Here is a 19,636-nt window from a genome sequence, read left to right as displayed (position 1 = left end):
AAACCAGGCAAATAAATGGATTTAAAGCCGTTTCCCGTTTTCTCGTTTTGAGGAAAAAGGGAAACGAGAAACCGAGACGTTTTCTCGGAAAAACTTTGAATCTGGTTGCGACATCAAACTGTTAGAACATACACGGACCGCACAAGGACCCTCCCTGTTTTAGCAACAAATCATTTCAGTCACGTGAAAAAGGGAAGCGAAGGGAAAACAAGCTCATTGTTGCGTGTGTCAGGAAGGACTGCACATCAGTCTGTGGCATCACTAGTTCTTTTACTGCAAATCCTCCGGTGATCACAGCAAGAAAATGCCTGAAGCCAGTGTCGCTTTTACAGAATTGGAAAACAGCCAAGGTGAGAGTAAACGGTCCGTGTACGTTCTAACAGTTTAATTTCCCAACCAGATTAAAGTTGTTTTAAAAGTTTTTTCCTCAAAACGAGAAAACGGGAAACTGCTTTAAATCCATTTATTTGTCTGGTTTTGAAAACACCGTTTCAGCTCGTTTATTCGTTTTTAACACGCTGCTTTGATTAAATGCCTTTTCTCAGTTTTATAACGAGAAACGAGAAAACGGTCAGTGTACGTTCTAACAGTTTATTTTTTCCTCCAGAATAAAAGGAGACGAGAAAATTACTGTTTTCCGTTTTTTCCTCAAAACGAGAAAACGGAAAACGACTTTAAGTCCATTTATTTGTCTGGTTTTGAAAACACCGTTTTCAGCTCGTTTATTTGTTTTTACCACGGTGCTTTGATTAAATTCCGTGTTTCGCTCATATCAAGAGAAACGAGAAAACAGATGTGTTTTGCATTTAATCTTATGGACAATTTAAGCAGAAAACTGCTTGATTTCAGTCGATGTCGTCTGGATTTAATTTGCTCTTCACCGCCTTCGCGTCGTCGTTGTACTCTGTTTCAAAATAAGAGTCCCACTTTCTAAGGCCACGCGTCTGGCCTCTAGTGTGTGTGTGTGTGTGTGTGTGTGTGTGTGTGTGTGTGTGTGTGTGTGTGTGTGTGTGTGTGTGTAGGGGGGGGGGTCTCTCGTTACAATACGAAGATTTACTGGGAGCTGTGGTCCTGACTACTTTGCCATCACAGCCAACCCAAACAACCACGTGCTGTGTTACCAGCGTGTTCAGACACATTAACAGCTCCTCCAGTTCTAAAGCTGGCAGACCTTGTTCATAAACATAGTTCTACACATTACACTATACATTTATGTTCAGTAGACGGTCACTGGGTCAGACCACAGGGGTCAATAGAAGAAATGTGGCCCAGACGTATGTTTGTACAGAATAATTTCGGACTCTCTGTGGATGCACCAAATGTTATTCTACAGTCATTTATGTGTTCTACGATCCCCAGAGTAATTAATTAAAGCCCATTGGTTGAGATATTGTAAAGTAGTTGTTTGAAGTGTAAAAGGCTGAAGGACGTTAGCGTAACAGATCCACTCATCAGTTCTGTTGAGTGTTTCATCTCAGTGAGCTGAGACCAGTGAGGAACAACAACACACCTGTATGAGCTGATCCTCACGTCTGTATCTGTGATCTGTTCAACAGTTTACCACCCACAGGCGTCAGGTTGGAGGTCAAAGGTCACAGAGAGATGGCGGCTGCTGCTGCTCTGTGTTCTCCTGGCGGCTGCTGTCATTGGTCTTTGTGTCCTCAGTGAGTTTATAAGTTAAAAAACTACGACATCATCTTCACTCTGACCTGATCTCTAACTGTTATTGTTGTTTATTACTTTATTTTTTCACATCAGCTTCCGTTAATATTAAAACAAAGAACAATCTTCAAACCGTCAAGGATGAACGTGATGCATTGTGGACAATTCTCACAGGTAAAAAGAAAAAGATGATACAGCACATGATGACAAGAGTCAGATGCTGATATTAGTTCTGTAAGTTTAATATGATAAATGAGCTGAGTCTCATTAAGCTTCTAAGAAAAAGAAAACAGCTTGTTTTGAATGTCTAATGTTTACAAATCTAAGAAGAAACTACATTAAATCTGTTTAAAGTTGAACCATGTTTACTTTGTTTGTCTCTAGTGTCTGTTTAGCTCATTTGACTGAAGCAAAAAACATCATTGTGTTTCAGACAAACGATTAAAGCTGATGAACGTCTGGGGTCAATAGCAGTTCTTTTTCCTGTCTCATCACAGAGAAACTGTCTGAATTAAGCTCCTGCACCACAGAACAGCTGATCAGACCCAAACCTACTGAAGCCAAAACCAGTTATAGAAACTAAATGATGGAGGAGTCATGAGTCACAGTGATGTTAGTGTTTAACTCATGTTACAGTAGTGGAGGCTGATTGAAAAACTAGGAAGGAGAAAACTTTCAGTTTCCAAGATAAATATTAACAATTACTAACCTGAAACATTTCATTTGCTGTGTTCAAAGCTGAATCATGTACAAAGTGTGAACCAGGCTGGGATCTAAATGGAGGAAGGTGTTATTATTTCTCCTCCGATAAACTGACCTGGGACCAGAGCAGAAGTGTCTGTAAAATTCAAGGAGCAGATCTGGTCCAGATAAACAGTGTAGAGGAGCAGGTAGAAACACTGCAGCAGCTTCATCACATCTGAACACTTTATCACACACTAAACTTCACCATCTCTTCCTGGTCAGTGGTTCCTGGACAACAAAGTGGGAGGAAAAATGATTCATATTTTCGACTGGTTCTGGATCGGACTGACAGACTCAAAGGAAGCAGGCAAATGGCTGTGGGTGGACGACTCACCTCTGAAGACAAGGTTGGACTGATGGGATTTAATAGTTCATTTTTAACATCAATGTATAAATTTGTCTGAAGTTGTTTTTAATCTTCAACATTTTTCAGTTTGTCTTTTTGGGACAAAACTCAACCAGACAACTTTACTGGAGAGAATCCTGCTGGAGAGCACTGTGCTATGATGGGAGCACAAGGAGGAGCTACAGACCTGAAGTCTTGGCATGACAGATCCTGTAATGTAGCTCAAAGAAGAATCTGTGAGAAAGCAGCTAAAACTGGATAAATGACTTAAATGTGTCTGTTTCCTGTTCATTTTAAACTCAGGTCAAAATGAGGAGCAGCGTTACAGCTGTAAAGTACTTACTGATACTTTTGTCCACACAGGTTTTAAGAATAACTGAATAACTCTTTTTACCAACAACCAACCCACGTGACTCTGAACACATCTTTTGGTTTTAAAATAAATTTTAATATCAAAGTAAACAGTCTCAGTGTTTGTGACCTGGAGGATTCAAATGTGTGTTTTTGTAATTGAACCATAACAAGAGCATTCAAATCTACTTTGCTTTGAATAAAATTATTCATTGTAAATGATGATGTATAATATGTTCAAGGCTCGGTTTACTTTACACATGTATAACAAGCAATAAAAAGCAAAAGAAAAAAATACTTGTGATTTATATTTAATCAAAATAAAGATCCCACTCCCTCATAATGTGGTTGAGGGATAGAAACAAACATGCTCTCAGTTTCTGTAGTCAAACTGTTTCACACAAAAATGTTCTGGAAACGAAAAGTGACGCCTGCTGAAAAAAACAACAGAAGGCAACATTTCTGAAAACATGACTCAGGATTTTCATCCTTTGTGGTTTGATGGACTGACTTATTAGTGAGTGTATTGATCTGTTGGCGTTTACAGCAGAACACGGTCGTGATCCAGACTTTAGGGTTTAAACTCCTGCTTCCTGCTCATCAGTAACCCGATGTCTGGCCCAAAGCTCTTCTCTGTCGGCACTGCACCTCTCGGACGCTGAGCGTCCGTACGAGCATGGCCTCCATGACTCTCCCATCCAGAGGGGCGGAGGAGAACCACAGCGGGCTGCTGGGGACGCAGGAGCAGTCTGGGTGGAGGTAGAACATGTCGCTGCGCTGCCTCACTGACTCTGAGCTGGAAGGAGAAGGATTCAGGTCTTTCACTGGGTTCAAGTTGAGTTGGGACCAGGATTTTAGCTGATGAAGGCCAATCCAACGTTTTCTCTTGGGACTGAGACAAGGTTTAAAAAAAAAGTCTCACCACTTGGAGAGGTAGAACTCATAGAGCTTGACTGGGCAGCGGAGAGGGTTCTCTGGATTCTCCATCATCTTCAGCTTTTTACCTTCAGCCTCATTCTTCTTCCTCTTTTTAGCCGGGACACCGTCAGCATCTGAAGCCCACAAACACTCAAACATCTGCTCCAAACAGGTCTAAACTGCACGTTGTACAGAACTAAGACCTTCATACCTGACTCTGCCTGGTTCTCGGTTCCAGGGGCTTTGAAGAGCAGGAACGTGACCTTGGTGTTGTCCTTCCCTGTTCTGCTGCAGCGCATGACGTGGGCGAAGGACAGCTGGCGGTGCTGCTCCACTGTGCTGAAGCCAAAGTACTTAGAGCAGAAGAAGAGCAGCGTGTTGAGGAGGATGATGGGAGAATAGGCCCCCAGCTGCTTACATTCCCACAGAAACTCCTCCTCCACACGGGACTGGATGGAACCTGGAGAGGAGAACGAAGAGGTGGCAAATCTGAGCCCTCACTGATCTCAGGCAGAGGCTCCATAACTCACCACCGGCTCTGACTGCAGGTTGGAAGCGCTTCAGGATCTCTGTGAACTTTGTGGAGAACTGATTGTAGATCAGGTCACTGAATATGTTCTCCGTGCGCCCGTTCTGAAACAGGTGCTGCAGAGACAGACAGATGACATCAGGAGCGGTGTCCCTGTCATTCATGCAGATAGTACAGCAGGCTGGTACCTGTTGGATGGCGAGGCAGAGGTAGAACAGGCTGCTGGTGGAGTACTGTTCTCCATCGGGTCGTTTCACCTCACTGATGAAGCAACAGAGGCCGTCGTTCAGTTCAGACGCGGAGCAGTCCAGAATGTTCTCCTTTAGGGTTACGGCGTCTAAACGTAGAAAAGCATGAGAAGATCAATCAGACACAAACTATCACTGAAGCTCGTCCTGAAGGTCAAAGCACCAGTGAAGCAGAACAGCAGAAACACCTACTAGACCGACGCCTCCCAGCGCTTTGGGACCGCCTCCACTGAACCCATCTCTTCCAGGCATCGATTCCACGGTGACACTTCAGTCTGTGATGCTTCTGATGTTTCCTTGACGAGCTTGTTGAAACGCCTTTTGGAGCCGCGTCCTCTTCTGCTGCCTCAGACAACAGCTGCACCTTTGGAGCCTTGGACAGAGGAGAAAACAAGATGGCACCAAAGACAGACTGGAGTCCAGAGCTGAACCCTCTCCTCCAGGGAGCTTCTTACCTTCTTCTGGTTGTGGACCTCCTTCAGACCCAGACAGACAGCAGGGCTCTGGGAGCTCTGGGGATGGAGCTCAGGTTGAGACGCACTGGGCAGGTCTGAACCTAGAGGGTTCTTGTGGGCGTGTGCTCCATCATGTGACCTGAGGCTGGTGTTGGAGGAGGAGACCTCCTGGATGATGGAGGTGTCCAGAGTTTCTTTAGTCACACCATGACCGCAGCTGGGTTGGTCTGAGGACAAAGTCCAGGAGTGAGAGAGTTGACACATTGTTCGCTGCTCAGACCAGGTTCTAGGTCTGGAATTCTTACCAGTCTGAGTCTGAGCATCTTTTTGTTGGTCCTTCTGACCATCGTCTCCTCCGTTCCTCTTACTCTGTTCAGGCTCCGGCTTGATTTCCTCAGTCGTGGTTGTCGGCTCTGAGCCACTTGGTGCCACAGGGAGGAACACGGGCACAGGCAGCTGTGAAGAGCCCCGGAAACAAACTCACATCCAATAATGCTACTGGTGTTTTCACTGGTAGTACTGGTGGTACTAGTGTCATCCCTGGACTCATAATGAGGTTGACGCACTGATCGGTCTCGGTGCTGTGGTACGTACCGGCAGGGGAAGGCCCACAGGCTGCGGCGTGTACTGGCTGTACATGTTCATGGGCAGTGGAACGTACACCGGCACTGGAAAAGGCAGCACCACGACGGTGGGGGTGAAGGTTTCTTCACGTCACAGAAAGAAAACAAAAGGAGACGGGGAGTGAATATCTGGGGTTGGTCATAAACCATCAGCCAGTGTTGAAGAACTGGACTTTTACCAGTTTGTGCTTCTGTGTCGACGCTCTGTGTTGTACAACAGACTCCCTTGTTGTGCACCAGCGGTGTGCAGAGCGTGGATTTGTTCTTCACCTCCCTGGGAGCTGTCTGGACACAGGCCTGAGGACGATTCACTAACATTACAACGGCTCACGCTGAGGCAGCTGCATGTGAATTCACACTCCTTCATTCAAAGCTTGGGTTAAACTGGAGGCGACTGGACATGTGGCGGAAACTCACATGTCCAACGACCTTCGTTTGAACGTCTGGGACGGAACCTGTGGAGCGATAACGTCTATGAGTCAAACCTGGGCTCAGCGGGTTGTTTTCCAGCTGTGAGCATCCGTGTGTTTGAGCTCGTACCTTGTTGTGCAGAGCTGGAGGAGCGGAGACGTTCAGCCAACGCAGCAGCAAGAGACACGACGCCGGTGATGACGGGAGACGACTCGGCTGCAGCTGAACAAGGACCAGGAAAAACAAGCGTCACCGCAAAAGAGCTACGACCCGACTCCACTCAGAGCAGGTATTGGTCCGAACACAACAGGCATCTACCTGATGCACTTTGAGCCTTTGAAGCCGCCACACAACTGCTGCTGCAGAACAGCTGCACCGTGTTGTCACTGGTTCTGCTTTCAAACATTTGGGCCACTGGTTTAGAGGAGTGGCAGACGGAGCACGGCTGCTGTGTCTGAATGTTTTCACCAGAGAGAGAAGATTTTATCAACTCACTGTGAATCAGAGCAAACACATACAAGCCCATCATTTATGTGATGAGTGGATGTAAATGTTGGAGGCACCTGTTTGAACTGGGCCACACACTCAGGGCACAGGGCTTTGTTGCCGTCTTCCAGAGTCAGTTTCAGGCATGTGCTGCTCTGAGACTGACAGTTTGTACACACGGTCACTTTCCTCAGGTTGCTGAAACGTCTGAAACAGGGATCACTGCACATCTTGTGGACAATGTCCTGCTGCAAGACCTCGTGTTTGCTCTGCAGGTCCGTTAATAGAACAGCGTCAGCTAGAGATCACACTTCCTTAAAGTCATAGAGCACTGAACCTACATGTTAATATAACACTGATGATAAAACAGGATGACACATTGAGCCGGTTAAACATGAGCTGCTGTTAAATTATTACTTCTATAATATGTTCTCTTGGAATCTGTAGTTTCTTACGATGCAGTATCGGCCGCAGATGCTGCACATGGAGTGTGACCCGACGGCCACAAGGGGGACTTTGGTGGACACAAACGTCTTATAGTTGAAGGAGGAGAGACAGGCGCGGCTGCAGAAGTCCTTCACTGTCCCATCACCGTCCAGCTGGACCTGGACCACGTCCTGAGGCTGTGTGATCACCCTGAGAGAAAACAAAGGCTCAAGTGTTTATGATTCTATGGAAGCAGTGGATGGAGAACATGGTCACGTAAACAAAGGTTTAGAGCAGAAACTGAAGGGAGACGATAGCAGACTTGTCCCCTGTGACTTACTGAAGACAGAAGTGGCAGGTCTTCATTTTCGTCATTTGGTAGAATCTGAACAGGCAGGAGGTGGAGCAGAAGATTTCCGACTGGCTTTTCTTCTGGTAAACCGTCTCTCCGTTCACGAGAACCTTTTTACAGCTGGAGCATAATGCAGGCGCGTCCATGTGAGGAAGAGTGGGGGCTTCAGGAGCAGGTTCTCCCTTCAAGGACAACACTGAACCGATCTTAAGAGAAAACACAGAATGAGGAGACGACTTGTAGAGAGTTTGATCTAACAGGCTGCTCGGAGATAAATACAACTAAACATCCACGGCTTTGTAAAATGTAGGGAGGCTCCTACTGTACCTTTGCCACAGTTGGCTCGTCCTTAATACCCTGCGTGGGTAACGAGGGCAGGACATCCTGTTTGTAGTCGTCATCATCAGGTTCTTCTTTGACCTTTGACTGAGGAGGGACATGGATCAGAGGTGCAAGGACACGTCTTTGATTCAACACCAGTGTTGGTTCTTAAACTGTTTATTTGGGATCATAAACATGAGCCCTTCACCGAAAAGGCTTTGAGGGCACATATAGGAACTTACTGTACGTGTCCAGGTCAGAGCTTTAAACATACTCACACAGTCTAAACGTGGCAGCGGAGGTTTCACTTCTTTAACGTCGTCGTCTTGAGGAGCAGGTTTGCTCTCCTCTGCAGAACAAAGACAAGGAGCTTCCTTCATTCCCCGCTTCACAAACTCAAACCTGCTCATTTCTATTTAACCACTGTAAATGTCTGTACATCACCTGGCTCAGTGAGGCGGGGAGCTTTGTACACCATCATACATCTGTAGCTGCAGAAGAAGTTCAAGCAGCCCTTTTCATCCTCCTTCTCCACCATGTCTGACATCTGATGGAGCGTCTGACACGTCCAGCAGAGCTGAGGAGTCTGGACCTTCTGCAGACACAACAAGCAGTAGATGAGTTTATGTAGATATCAGAGGAAAATCTATTTGTTGATGTTTAGATGTTGTTTTCTCACAGCATTTCTTCTTTTCAAATGATTTACAAAAACAATTCTGTCTTTACTTCTCTTACAACCATAAGATCTTTAATTCTTTTTGCATCTTCACCTCTTTGAACTTGACCAGACATTTTTCACTGCAGATGTTTTTGCTGCCGTTCTCCAGGTTCAACACCAGTCGTTTCTCAAAGTTGAAGGAGCTACACAGGTCACAGGTCAGCAGAGGCAGGTTGTTGACTTTGTAGTAGTTGACCAGACAACTGTCGCTGCACAGATTATAAGCCGTGCCTTCCAGGGTCACCTTGAACTTGCACTGGAGACAGATGAGGGATAATTACTGTAGGAAGGCAGTTTAAAGGTCCTAACCCATTAGAGGGTGATAATTTTAGTCTTGTTTCTAAGATAAATACATCAACGCAGTTAAATCATAATCAGATCACTGCACAATTCCCAGGAAGGCCCAGAATCCATTTCCTTTCTCTTACATGACCATATCTGACACACATCCTGCATTCTGAGCGAGGTCCTACTGGTCGTGGTGTCAGGGCTTTTGGGGCCGTGTTCCTCTTGAATTTAACAGACGCGAGACAAGTCTCGCTGCACAATTCCCTCATTGCTCCCGATTCATCCACTGGAGCCAAGATGACGTTCTGAGGCCGGCTTATGATCCTGAGGAAGAGGAGAAATAAGATGAGGAACAGAGCAGTGGCAGTGGGCAGGAAGCGGCCAAGTCTGGAGGACCATGGTGAACATCGAGGACTCACTCAAAGCAGTTGTAACAGGTTTTGGAGAACACTGCGGGGTGGGACTGCTGGTCAGATGTCACGCAGGGACGAGCACAGGCGAGCTCCACTGTGTCCTCGCTGCTTTTGTACACGGTCATGCTTGACATCGGAGCTGGAGTGAGGCACCTGCTGCACGGATGGGGCGTCTGGATATTCTGCAAACAAAGGAACAAATCCATGTAACTGTGACAGAAGACTGTGGCATTTTAATGAAACTCTGCTGTTAATTTTAGTATTGACTCTAAACCTACAGCTGTAAATACTGTACACTATTGTCCAAAAGCACTTGTCATTTCTGCACCTCTTTGAATTCTCTCACACATCTCTGACTGCACATGGATTTGGCGTCATCTCCCAGCTTCAGCTTGACTTCCTTGAGGCAGGGGGAGTTGCAGTTCGTACAGACAGCGATGCAGTTCTGACGAAAACCTTCCAAGCAGGAGCTGCTGCAAAACTTGTGGACGGTCTCATTGATGTTCAGCTCATGTGTGATCTGTGAAACGGAGGCCAAACGTCAGTGAGTGAAAGAAAAACACAGATGAGGGGAAGGTGTTTCTCACTCACAGTGCAGGCTTTGCTGCACATGCTGCAGAGTGGCTGGGCTTTCAGGGTGGACACGGTGCTCGACTTGAAAGAGGTCAAGCACAACACGCTGCAGAAGTCTTTAATGGTCCCCTTAGTGTCCACTACAGCCATGACCAGCTCCAACATCTGTGTCACCGCCCTGAGCAAACCAAGGGGAAACGTGCTAAAGCTTAATCAGTTTTATAAGAGAATGTTATAAATGTTTAGAAGTGAATGAACTGAAACCTGTGGCTGCCTGGAAGATCTGGAAGCACATTTTAAAGTGAAGGGATATTTCCCAGACTCACTTGAGGCAGTAGTGGCAGGTCTTGGTTGCTGGCTTGTTCATGGGGAACATTTCAAACAGGCAGTTTTTGGAGCAGAAGACGTCTGTGAAACCCTTCTTTTGGAACGCCGTCTGTCCCTTGGTCATGCTGCTTTTACAGTGGGAACAGCTCATTTCTAAGTCCTGAAACAGCAAAAGGATAAATTATGAAGCTGAAGACGCAAGTAAGAAGATGCTTCATTGCAGGAGCAGCAAACCTTCACGTTGTCAGGCTTTTTCTTCGTGTCTTTGGATGTGGAGGCTTTACGTGTTCTGTTGTTGTGCAGAACAACTTGGTCCTTCACCGGCCACTTCCTGAACAAGGACGACAACTGGGAAACGTGGATTGGATCTGCAACGTTCTCCTGAAAGCAACACAAAACAACTCTGATGTTAATGGAATAATATTCTTCCCTGCTTGTGTTTGTATCAGTGCACTGATGAGATGAGAAACGATGCAGCTAGAAATGGGAATGGTTTTAGAAACTTACAATCTGCAGTTTTGGAATTAGTATCTTCACTTCTTTCATCTCAGACACTGCAGCTGATGATTTGTTTTTTTCTAAAACTGAACAAAACACATTAATGATCCATCAGTGGTCGACAGCACATGAAGCCATCAGTGGGTCGACCTTTGAGGTTTTAACCAAGACATCTGAATTATTATTATATTATGTTTGTGTGACATCATTTACAGGCTAAATCATAAACACATTTACTGAATCACTACCTGTGTTTAAGACCTCTGGAGATTTACTGTTTTTCTCATCCATCCAGTCAGTTTGATCCACTCCTGTCTCGTCTTCCTCATCCATGAGATCCTCTGGGTCAGTGTCCATCACCTCTGCCAGATCTGGACAATGCTCAGCAGAGGAGCCGCCATCCTCCAAACCCTCACTGGTGTCCCTGGTCTGGTTTTTGGTTTCCCCCATGTCTGTGATCACGGGTTTTGAAAGGTCGTCTCCATCGTGTTCTTCATTTCTGACGTCGTCATCTGTGTCTATGTCTATGTCAAAGTCCACATTCATGTCCTCATCATCGTCGCTAAACCAGACATTTGTTGCATCGTCTTTACTACAAGCTGCTTCTTCAGGAGGTTTCACAGGCTTGTCCTCTGTGTTCCCCTCGTCATCGTTCTCATCTCCCAGCTCAGAACTCTCACTTCCACTCTCCTGCTTACTTTTCCTCCCTTGCCCGCGCTTCCTCACAGACAAACCTGTTTTTATGTTTTAAAACAAGAGGAGGAGACAGATACAGGTATATGAGAAAAGTATTTAAATATGTTTACCATGAAAACTAATGTTAGTCTTTAATTTAATGTAATGTAAATCTGTAGATGCTATAAAGTAAATGCAAGAGTCAGTCCCTTAATAAATTCTCTTTAGGTAACAAAAAGTCAAACTCAAACTGTGGTTAAGCTTCTATATTGCTTAAGTAGTAACAATTCTCCCCACTGACATACCATAATAACCTTTATCAGTACCTTTGGACGTAGTGGCCTCGTTTTGAGAGATGCTGGTCTTACTTGTAATATCTGAGATGAAAAAATTAAAATTTTACCACAAGTAAAATGTAAATATATTTTAATGAGCATCCTCTTATTTTACTACATTATTAGTATAAAGCTGCAACAATTAAATCTTTGGTCACTTGGGGGCAGCACACGCTTGTTGTTACACTTTTTTACCAAATTTCTTACAGTGTACAGAAAAAGATGTCCTAAACACCCAGTGCAGCTGATTTTAGTTGTCTCTGTTTCTCTATTGAAATATGAATAATTTATAAAATGACCAAAGTTGAAACAATTTCGTGAAGCAGCTCTGCCCTGGGTGGATATGTCACATAACTAGCAGCCTGTATGGTACTTTTGTTACATACTACTCGACTGGAGGGAACTTTCAGCTTCTGCGGCGTCGTCTTCACTGTCGCTGCTTTCTGGACCGCTCTGCTCCATCTCAGGCTGCAACTCATCTTCAGAGAAAACAAAAACATTTAGATGTGTTTTACAGCAGTGCAACACAGTTCAGGGAAAACAGACAACAATGCAGTTATGATATAATTACTGTTAAAATGATCAATGCAATGATCTGAGATTAAAAGACAACAAAACATCACAAATGTTCTGAAGATGTTCATAGTAGCAGTAACTGACAGAAAGATAATTGTCACCAGGGAAGGAACTTGCCTTCAAGTTCAAGTTCATCGAGGGACTTTCCTGTGAATTCTTCAATCGTTCCCTTTTCCATGGATGAGATTAGCTGTAGGATCTTTGCGATGTCCACAGCCGCCTCTGGCTTCTGGTAATAGTCCGTGTCCGTGCAGATGTCGCAGCCCAGCAGGTTGGACAGCTGACCAAGCTCGTCTTTTGAGAGGCTCAGAATTTGAAAAATTCTCGCCAAGTGCTTACGAAAAAAGCGAGACTTGAGGTGCGACAGGCTCTTGGCACCGCTCCAAGACACCAACGTGGCGATGCAGGTTTGGCCACGGTAGAAGCTGGAAGCTGTGGCTCCAGGTCTGGCAAACAAGAAGGAGTTACTTTTATGCACACCACACGCTTCCCTCTTCTTCACAAGCAGCGTTATCGCGCTGAGCATTTTAGGGGTCAACGTGACAGGAACCTTTTTGCCTCTTCTGCTCTTTAGTTGAATCTTCACGAAGCGTTTGCACAGAATTTGTTCCAACGGTGACGAGGAACCAGCAGCGTCTGCACGAAGCTCAGAGTCCTGCTGCTGATTGAAAGACTTGAGTGTCACCGTTGAAATGTCCATCAGGTTTTTGTTTAAGACTGAAACCTGCGCGAGTGTGACTCTAGAAAGCGCATTATAGACCTGTGGGGTTTCATACAGGGTCAGGCTTTGAACTCCAGAGTCTGCCGTCTTTTCCACCAGCTGGTATAGAAGCTGCACATCATGTATGAAAGGTTTGGTTTTTGCATTATGTATTTTAATTTCAGGTGGGGGCAGAGGCTTCCATTCTTTTTCACAAAGTGCCATAAAAGCCTCTGCTTCCCGGACCGTCTCCTCACCAGCATCTTCCTTCAGAGCCCGAACATATTTAATATTCCCCATTAGCTTGAGTGACTTTACCAACGTGGGAGCCCTCAGTTGATCAAAGGACTCAGAGTCTGCGCTGGAACCAGTCAACTCTCCAACCGCTTCAACAACTTTGCTGAAGTTTTGGGGTTTCATAGCATCCTCAAAGCTACGTACAGACTTCATCCTTAGCAATAACAGAAGCCTTCCCATTTGTCTCAGCCTACTTTTGATATACTGAAATGTACTTGTTTTGATCCTAATGTTGTTGCACAAATATTCTGCTAGATGCAACAAGTACGAATCTGTTAAAACTACAGATCCTGTCACGTCTCCCTTCAGAGTTTTTGCCATCTCCTTCACAGTCGGTGACAGTTCTTGAGAATCTATCACTGTAGCAGAAACCCAATTTAGGACTCTATTGCTGGTTGACGGACTCGAGAGCACCCTCAGAGGACACTTCTTTAGATGTCGCCACATCTCTAAGCGGCTATAGATAACTTTACAGAATAAGCAGGGTGTAAGTGTTTTACCGTCAGCGGTTGCATTTGATCTTTTGCTTATCTTCAGTTCTCCGTGCTGAGCCTTCAAAACCTCCTGATTATGTTTCCAGTTTCCTCTGCTTCTTAACTTCCCCAGCTGAATTTTTCGTTCTTTGGAACAACGGGGTAACGCAAACACTGCAGCAATTTCTGCATCTTCTTTTTTATGGGTGAAAAGGTGACGAGATAGTTTGCTCATAGCTTTTCCACAAACGTAACAATAATTTCTCCTGGTGTATGAATGGTTCTCAAATGGATGGCCCTCAGGCTCAAGCTGGACAGATGAGTCATCAACTGACTGCTCTCCAGAAACCTGCGACTTTGCAACAATGGAGTCATCCTTGAGATTGCTTTGGTTGTTGCTTGTACAATCGTCATCACTCCCTGGGTCATCATCAGGGCCATCACAGCACGATTCTGCGGAACTATAGTTGTCAATCTGAAATTACAGATGACAATTTTATTCATCTTACAAAACTTTTATACACTTTTATACTACAATATTTCTAGAGTAGCACTTCTAAACAGAAATTCAGTGACTACAGGAAGGTTCATGTCTTAATGAACCAAGGCATGAAGATCTAGCATGCAATGTCTAACCACTGACATAAATGGAAGGCTTTGAAACAAAACCAACATTCAGAAGGTAGTAACTAGTACAACAGACAAGGCAAGGGAAGTGGCAGCAGATCTGCTGGTGTTTTATGGAAAACAAACACTCACCCCTTCCTTTCCTGGGGAGGTTGCAGCAGTAATTCTCACGTCATGTTTCTTACTGGATTCCTGCAAATATAATCAGCAAAACAAAAGTTGACTTCTACTAACACTTGACATCTCTTCATTTTATAAAAGAAGAAATTAAATTTGCCCTGCGATGGACTGGTGACCCGTCCAGGGTGTACCCTGCCTCTCGCCCATAGCCAGCTGGGTTAGGCTCCAGCACCCCCGTGACCCCGCATTAGGGAATAAGCGGCTTAGAAAATGGATGGATGGATGGAAGAAATTAAATTTGAAAATGAAAGTCAAAGGCCAGGCGCTCACCGCTGAACGCCACGGATAGGCGGAGTCCCCGTAGTTGTAAGTAATCTCTTCCCCGGCAAAGATTTTCTTCAGTGCAAACAAACACAAGTGTGGCTTCCCCTCATGGGTAACCTTTCTCATTTCACAGTTGGGACTCTTGTGTTCATCGTTCACCAGCCTCCCGAGAGTCCCATCATCTGTTGAGGCATCGATGCTGGAAATAAAAATGTTGTCAGTGACTCTGAACATCCATTACCACGTTGAACAATGCTGAGACTGGAGAAAGACACATAGATTCTTGTATTTCTTTTAATCTCCTATTCTATTATCTAAGATACTTAATTTTATTTTTCAAATAAAAACTATTTCACGACTATTTCTAGATTCTCATCAAGGTACATTATTTCACTTCAGGCTGGTTTGCTGAATAGCTACACTAAATGATTTGTTCGTTAACAACAAAAGCAGCAAATAAATTGTAAACTCACCACCAGTTGCTCCCATTAAAGGAAAAGTTAAACAAGTAATTGTTCAGAGTATCACCATCGTTGTTTTCCTGCGTTGTTTGAGAAGAAACGTTCCCCCGATACTCAAGAACAAATGTAGACGGTTCAATGGATTCATGGGTGAATACACCTCTCCCTAAAAACAACAGTCAGCTTAATATGCCAGTTGTCAAAAGCCACCACGGAACCTTAGGGGAATATTTAAGATAGAGAGTGGGAGATGCACCACCAACCTTTAAAGTGGTCAATAAATAATCCCTCCAAAAAAGGTTTGTCTTTACAAGCCTCGATGTGCTTGAGGGCATCCTGTTCAGGGGTCAGTTCACAGTGCGGATAATCCACATCCTCTGATGAATTAGACAAAGTGTGAAATTAATAACAGGTATAAAACAACAGAGAGATATGAAGCTTGAATCGTGCTGGTAAACATAACAGATGTCGGTTTTGAACGTATACTTCAAAATCAACTCACGCCACTGAGGAAAAAGACCACATCTTTCATTTTCTGCACCATCATCACTTTTAGAGCTGGCCTTTTCATCAGGTTCTAGTTGGTCTTGAATGGGGAAAAAAGAATACTGAGTTTTTTTCAGACAGAGTTGGGTTTGCCATGTGTACAAAAGCGAACAAGCACCTGCTATCTCGATGTCATTCAGAAAGTTTCCTTTAAATCTTTCCAGGGAACCTTCTTCCATTGCCAACAGCAGTTGAGCGATTTTTGCCAGCTCCACAGCTGCCTCTGGCTGCCGGTAATAGCTCTTCTCAGTGCAGATGTCACGGCCCAAAAGCTTAGCAAGGTGCTCCAGCTCATCACTTTCTAGATTAAGAATCTGGAAAACTCTTGTGATGCGCTTTTGAAATTTTGCTAAGAAGAGGTACTCTGGGTTCTTTGCATGACACAAATTAATAAACATCTTGATGCAAGGTCTCCCACTTAGGAAGCTTGAAGGAGAACCATCAGGCTTTGCAAACACAAAACCATTGTCTTTGTGCACGCCACATGTCATTCTCTTGCTCAAAAGCAGGTTTAATGCATCAACAAGTTTAGAAGTCAACAACACAGGAACATTTCTTCCAGTCTTGCTTGGCATATTTATTTGGACAAAGTGCTTGGAGAGCACTTGAGCAGCGTCTTCCCTCTTCTGGAATGACTCCAATGTCATTTTTGAAACCTCACATGCACCTTTATTTAAAATGAACACCTGTGCCACTATCACTCTGCAAAGTGCAGTGTAGACTTGTGGGCTTTCGTACTTTTTCACTGTATCAATGGCAGATGCTGAGGTTGTTTCAAGGCACTTGTACAAAGCCTGCACATCCTGTGTAAATGGTATCGTAGATGGGCGATTTACTTTCGGTGGACTCAACAGATTCTCCTTTTTGTCAAAGGACAAATTTTTCCATTCTTCTTCACACAATTTAATGAATGTCTTTGTGTCTCGCACCATCTCCTCATCAGCATCAGCTTCCGCTTCAGCTTTACTGACAACAACGTTAGCAATATCTTTTAGTGTTTGTCCTAATGTTATTGCAACACCTGTTTTTTTATATCTCCCCTTTTTCTCATTGAATCCAGCGATGCTTTTGACAGTCTCAACAATCTTGCTGAAGTTTTGGGGTTTTAGAGCATCTTTAAAGCTAAATATTGATCTTCCGTGCAGCGCCAACAAGAATTTCCCCATTTGTCTCAGTGTCTGTTTGATGTCCTCGTGTTTCTCTTGACATCCATCATACTTGTCTGACAGAGACTGTGTCAGCAGTATAAGAACTGCATCATGTTTAACCATAAACGACGTCTCATCACTTGGCAAGCTTAAAATAATCTTCTGCATATCAGAAAGAGGTGTTTTAGACAATGATGATTCTGCAACATCGGACTCATGAAGGATGTTTGCCTTGTTTGCTGTGATATTGGGGCATCTGGAGAAGTGATTCGACATGAGTCTACGGCTGATGAAGCCTTTGCAATACTGACAGTGTGTATGGGTTTCGCCATTCACTGTTTGGGTTCTTCTCTGTCTTTTTGCTTTTAAAACTCCACAGTTGGTCTTCAACACTTTTTGGTTATGCTTGTAGTCTCCCCTGTTCCTTAAGTCGTTCAGCAACATTTTCCGTTCCTTTGAATTTTTGGGTAATGCCAAAACCTTTGCGATGTCAGGCTCCTCATCAGCATGCCTTACAAGATGACGGGAAATTTTACTCATACCTTTTCCACAAACGTAACAATAATTTCTCCTGGACTGATGTACAGCTATGGGCTTTTCTGTGTCTTTGTTATCAGAATCATTATCTGAGTCATGTACGTCTGAGCTTGACGCTGCCTCTTCTGGTTTATAGTCACCATCTGAACCATGTTCATCTGAGCTCGAAGCAGCCTGTTCAGGTTCATAGTTCCCATCTGAGACACGTTTAGACTTTGGATCACCAAGTTCTTCTTCGTCAGAGCATGAAGCTGCCACAAGCTGAAAACACAAACATAAGGACAAGCGACAGGTCACTTACAGAAAAATGATCTATAGCTCTGCTAGTGTGTCATTAAAAACAGCAACCATAGTTCAGTAGAAAAGACTAGACCTCCATTGTTTAAAATAAGTCAAACAACTGGAATGTCTAAAACCATTAAAGATGTTTACATAAAGTAACTATAAATAACCATGCCTTTGCAATTTACATCTGTTTTTATAAATTCTTATGAAGATTGACAATGTAATTGTCAAAATACAGAGAAATGGATCAGTTTCATACAGAACCTTAAGCGCTCTTTTCATAGTGTTAACTTACCCTTGAGCGCCATGGGTAAGAAGAGGTCCCGTAGTTGAATGTTATTTCCTCGCCTAGAGATATTTCTCTCAGAGCAAACAGGCACAAGTGTGGAGTCCCCTCAAGTTCAAGTTTCTTCATTTCACAGTTGGGATTTATGTGATCATCATTCACAATTCTTCCAAGGGTCTTATCCTCTTTTGAAGCATCAATGCTGCAAGCAAATGAAACTCATCATACTGTTTTCTTATAAACTTTGTCAATGTTGTTGTTAACCTATAGAAATATTGTGGTGTAAAGTCAGAACAGAAGAAATAACAGATGGCTTACCACCAATGTGTTCCTTTCCAAGAAAATTCATACAAGTAATTGTTAAGCGTATCTTCATGTTTTCTTCTGGACTTCCTGGTTTTGAGATGAGAGATTTTTCCACGATATTCAACAACAAATGTGGATGGTTCAATGGCTTGTTGGGTAAACACACCTCTCCCTACACATCAAAGATTAACACAATTAACAGATTGTTCTGCTATGACACACTGTTGTCCTGAACATTTAATCTATAAATTAAAAAAGTGCATAGGAGATACACAGCCACTTCAGGCCTCCATGTATTAAAACACATTCAGTCATGCTTGTTTTCTACAGGGGATACATTCTTCTCTTCTCTATATTGCACTGTGTACAAAAATCATAATATGCATATTCTATCTCATTTAAATATTATAATAATATGCAGATTCCAGAATGTTGATAAACACCAGAAATAATACTTTTACTAGGTATACTTGCTATTAGTAACGTAGAACTACCTTTGAAAGAATCTATAAGCCTTTCCTCCAGAAAGGGTTTGTCCCTGCAGGAGACTATGTGCTCCAGAGCATCCTGCTCAGGAGTCTGCTGCTTTTTCTGCATTTCCATGGCACCTGGAACTGTTAGGAACATGCCAGGTTTTATCAAAATGTTCACTTAATAGGCAATAAACACTGAGATTGACTTAAAAAACAGAGGCAAATAAATATATAACACAGCAGAGTAAAAACTAATCTGAGATGTTTGTTTAATGTTTGGTTTGATGTTTTGCTTTTAGCATATTTAATTAAACCAGTTTTTCTAAATTACAGTTGTAGCTCACTGTTATTATGATGCACACCTATTTTGCTAACATGCTAACTCTTTACAAGCGATAGATAACAAAGCATCAGCAGTTTACCAACACTTTGCAAACCACGTACGACCTTCTCAAAAATCACATATTGAAACATAGCAGCATTACCTTTGCTTCAATTTCCCATAGTACAAGCAAAGAGGGTTACAAGCACCACAAACACGGTGGCAGCCATTTTCCAATTTCTGCTGCGCGTTCCATGACCGCGTCATCGTGACGTTACACTATCTGACGAGATTCAGCCAATTGCGGAACGTGGCTTCCCCCTTCTGTCGAAGCAGCCAATCAGCGTCCGAAAAACATTCCACCGCGAGGAGCAGTGGTGAACAACAAGGCACGTAAAAAAACGGTGTATTATGGGGACATGAGGCAGGAGAAGAGTCCCCACATTACGACAAGTA

At 43.7% G+C, this 19,636-nt stretch overlaps 2 protein-coding genes across 4 annotated transcripts in view; one reads left to right on the top strand and one right to left on the bottom strand.

Moving 5' to 3' along the window:
* Positions 1–19,476, bottom strand: part of LOC114865608 (uncharacterized) — a 47,123-nt gene extending 27,647 nt beyond the window's left edge. The window contains exons 1-41 of one of the 3 annotated variants that reach the window (XM_029166871.3): positions 19,344–19,476; positions 18,880–18,999; positions 18,398–18,557; positions 18,089–18,281; positions 15,942–17,769; positions 15,780–15,863; positions 15,541–15,654; positions 15,290–15,443; positions 14,823–15,015; positions 14,505–14,564; positions 12,393–14,220; positions 12,086–12,178; positions 11,691–11,741; positions 10,938–11,423; positions 10,699–10,775; positions 10,426–10,572; positions 10,191–10,351; positions 9,883–10,042; positions 9,620–9,811; positions 9,298–9,473; positions 9,019–9,202; positions 8,643–8,846; positions 8,317–8,467; positions 8,151–8,221; positions 7,879–7,977; positions 7,540–7,757; positions 7,229–7,409; positions 6,851–7,042; positions 6,606–6,741; positions 6,417–6,509; positions 6,294–6,331; positions 6,056–6,173; positions 5,848–5,960; positions 5,559–5,709; positions 5,254–5,480; positions 4,991–5,171; positions 4,739–4,887; positions 4,552–4,666; positions 4,233–4,481; positions 4,026–4,155; positions 3,092–3,899 (exon numbers count right to left, since the gene is read on the bottom strand). In XM_029166871.3, the coding sequence (XP_029022704.1) occupies positions 3,704–3,899; positions 4,026–4,155; positions 4,233–4,481; positions 4,552–4,666; positions 4,739–4,887; positions 4,991–5,171; positions 5,254–5,480; positions 5,559–5,709; positions 5,848–5,960; positions 6,056–6,173; positions 6,294–6,331; positions 6,417–6,509; positions 6,606–6,741; positions 6,851–7,042; positions 7,229–7,409; positions 7,540–7,757; positions 7,879–7,977; positions 8,151–8,221; positions 8,317–8,467; positions 8,643–8,846; positions 9,019–9,202; positions 9,298–9,473; positions 9,620–9,811; positions 9,883–10,042; positions 10,191–10,351; positions 10,426–10,572; positions 10,699–10,775; positions 10,938–11,423; positions 11,691–11,741; positions 12,086–12,178; positions 12,393–14,220; positions 14,505–14,564; positions 14,823–15,015; positions 15,290–15,443; positions 15,541–15,654; positions 15,780–15,863; positions 15,942–17,769; positions 18,089–18,281; positions 18,398–18,557; positions 18,880–18,988 (9,462 nt within the window). In that variant the 5' untranslated portion in view covers positions 18,989–18,999; positions 19,344–19,476 and the 3' untranslated portion in view covers positions 3,092–3,703. Of the gene's footprint in view, positions 1–3,091; positions 3,900–4,025; positions 4,156–4,232; positions 4,482–4,551; positions 4,667–4,738; positions 4,888–4,986; positions 5,172–5,253; positions 5,481–5,558; positions 5,710–5,847; positions 5,961–6,055; positions 6,174–6,293; positions 6,332–6,416; positions 6,510–6,605; positions 6,742–6,850; positions 7,043–7,228; positions 7,410–7,539; positions 7,758–7,878; positions 7,978–8,150; positions 8,222–8,316; positions 8,468–8,642; positions 8,847–9,018; positions 9,203–9,297; positions 9,474–9,619; positions 9,812–9,882; positions 10,043–10,190; positions 10,352–10,425; positions 10,573–10,698; positions 10,776–10,937; positions 11,424–11,690; positions 11,742–12,085; positions 12,179–12,392; positions 14,221–14,504; positions 14,565–14,822; positions 15,016–15,289; positions 15,444–15,540; positions 15,655–15,779; positions 15,864–15,941; positions 17,770–18,088; positions 18,282–18,397; positions 18,558–18,879; positions 19,000–19,343 lie in introns of those variants that run through there. The other 2 variants (XM_041072854.2, XM_055513017.1) reach the window with 2 other exon arrangements.
* LOC114865617 (C-type lectin domain family 4 member E-like) lies at positions 38–3,214 on the top strand. The gene is made up of 6 exons (XM_029166894.3): positions 38–350; positions 1,557–1,664; positions 1,759–1,836; positions 2,401–2,552; positions 2,629–2,753; positions 2,840–3,214. The coding sequence occupies exons 1-6, from the start codon at positions 305–307 to the stop codon at positions 3,012–3,014; spliced, it is 684 nt and encodes a 227-aa protein (XP_029022727.1). The 5' UTR covers positions 38–304; the 3' UTR covers positions 3,015–3,214.
* Positions 19,477–19,636: the final 160 nt, after the last annotated feature.

The sequence above is a fragment of the Betta splendens genome, chromosome 11, assembly GCF_900634795.4.
Source record: "Betta splendens chromosome 11, fBetSpl5.4, whole genome shotgun sequence".
Classification (NCBI taxonomy): domain Eukaryota; kingdom Metazoa; phylum Chordata; class Actinopteri; order Anabantiformes; family Osphronemidae; genus Betta; species Betta splendens.
The sequence above is the reverse complement of the archived record's forward strand: the minus strand, read 5'-3'. Positions and strand labels throughout refer to the sequence as shown.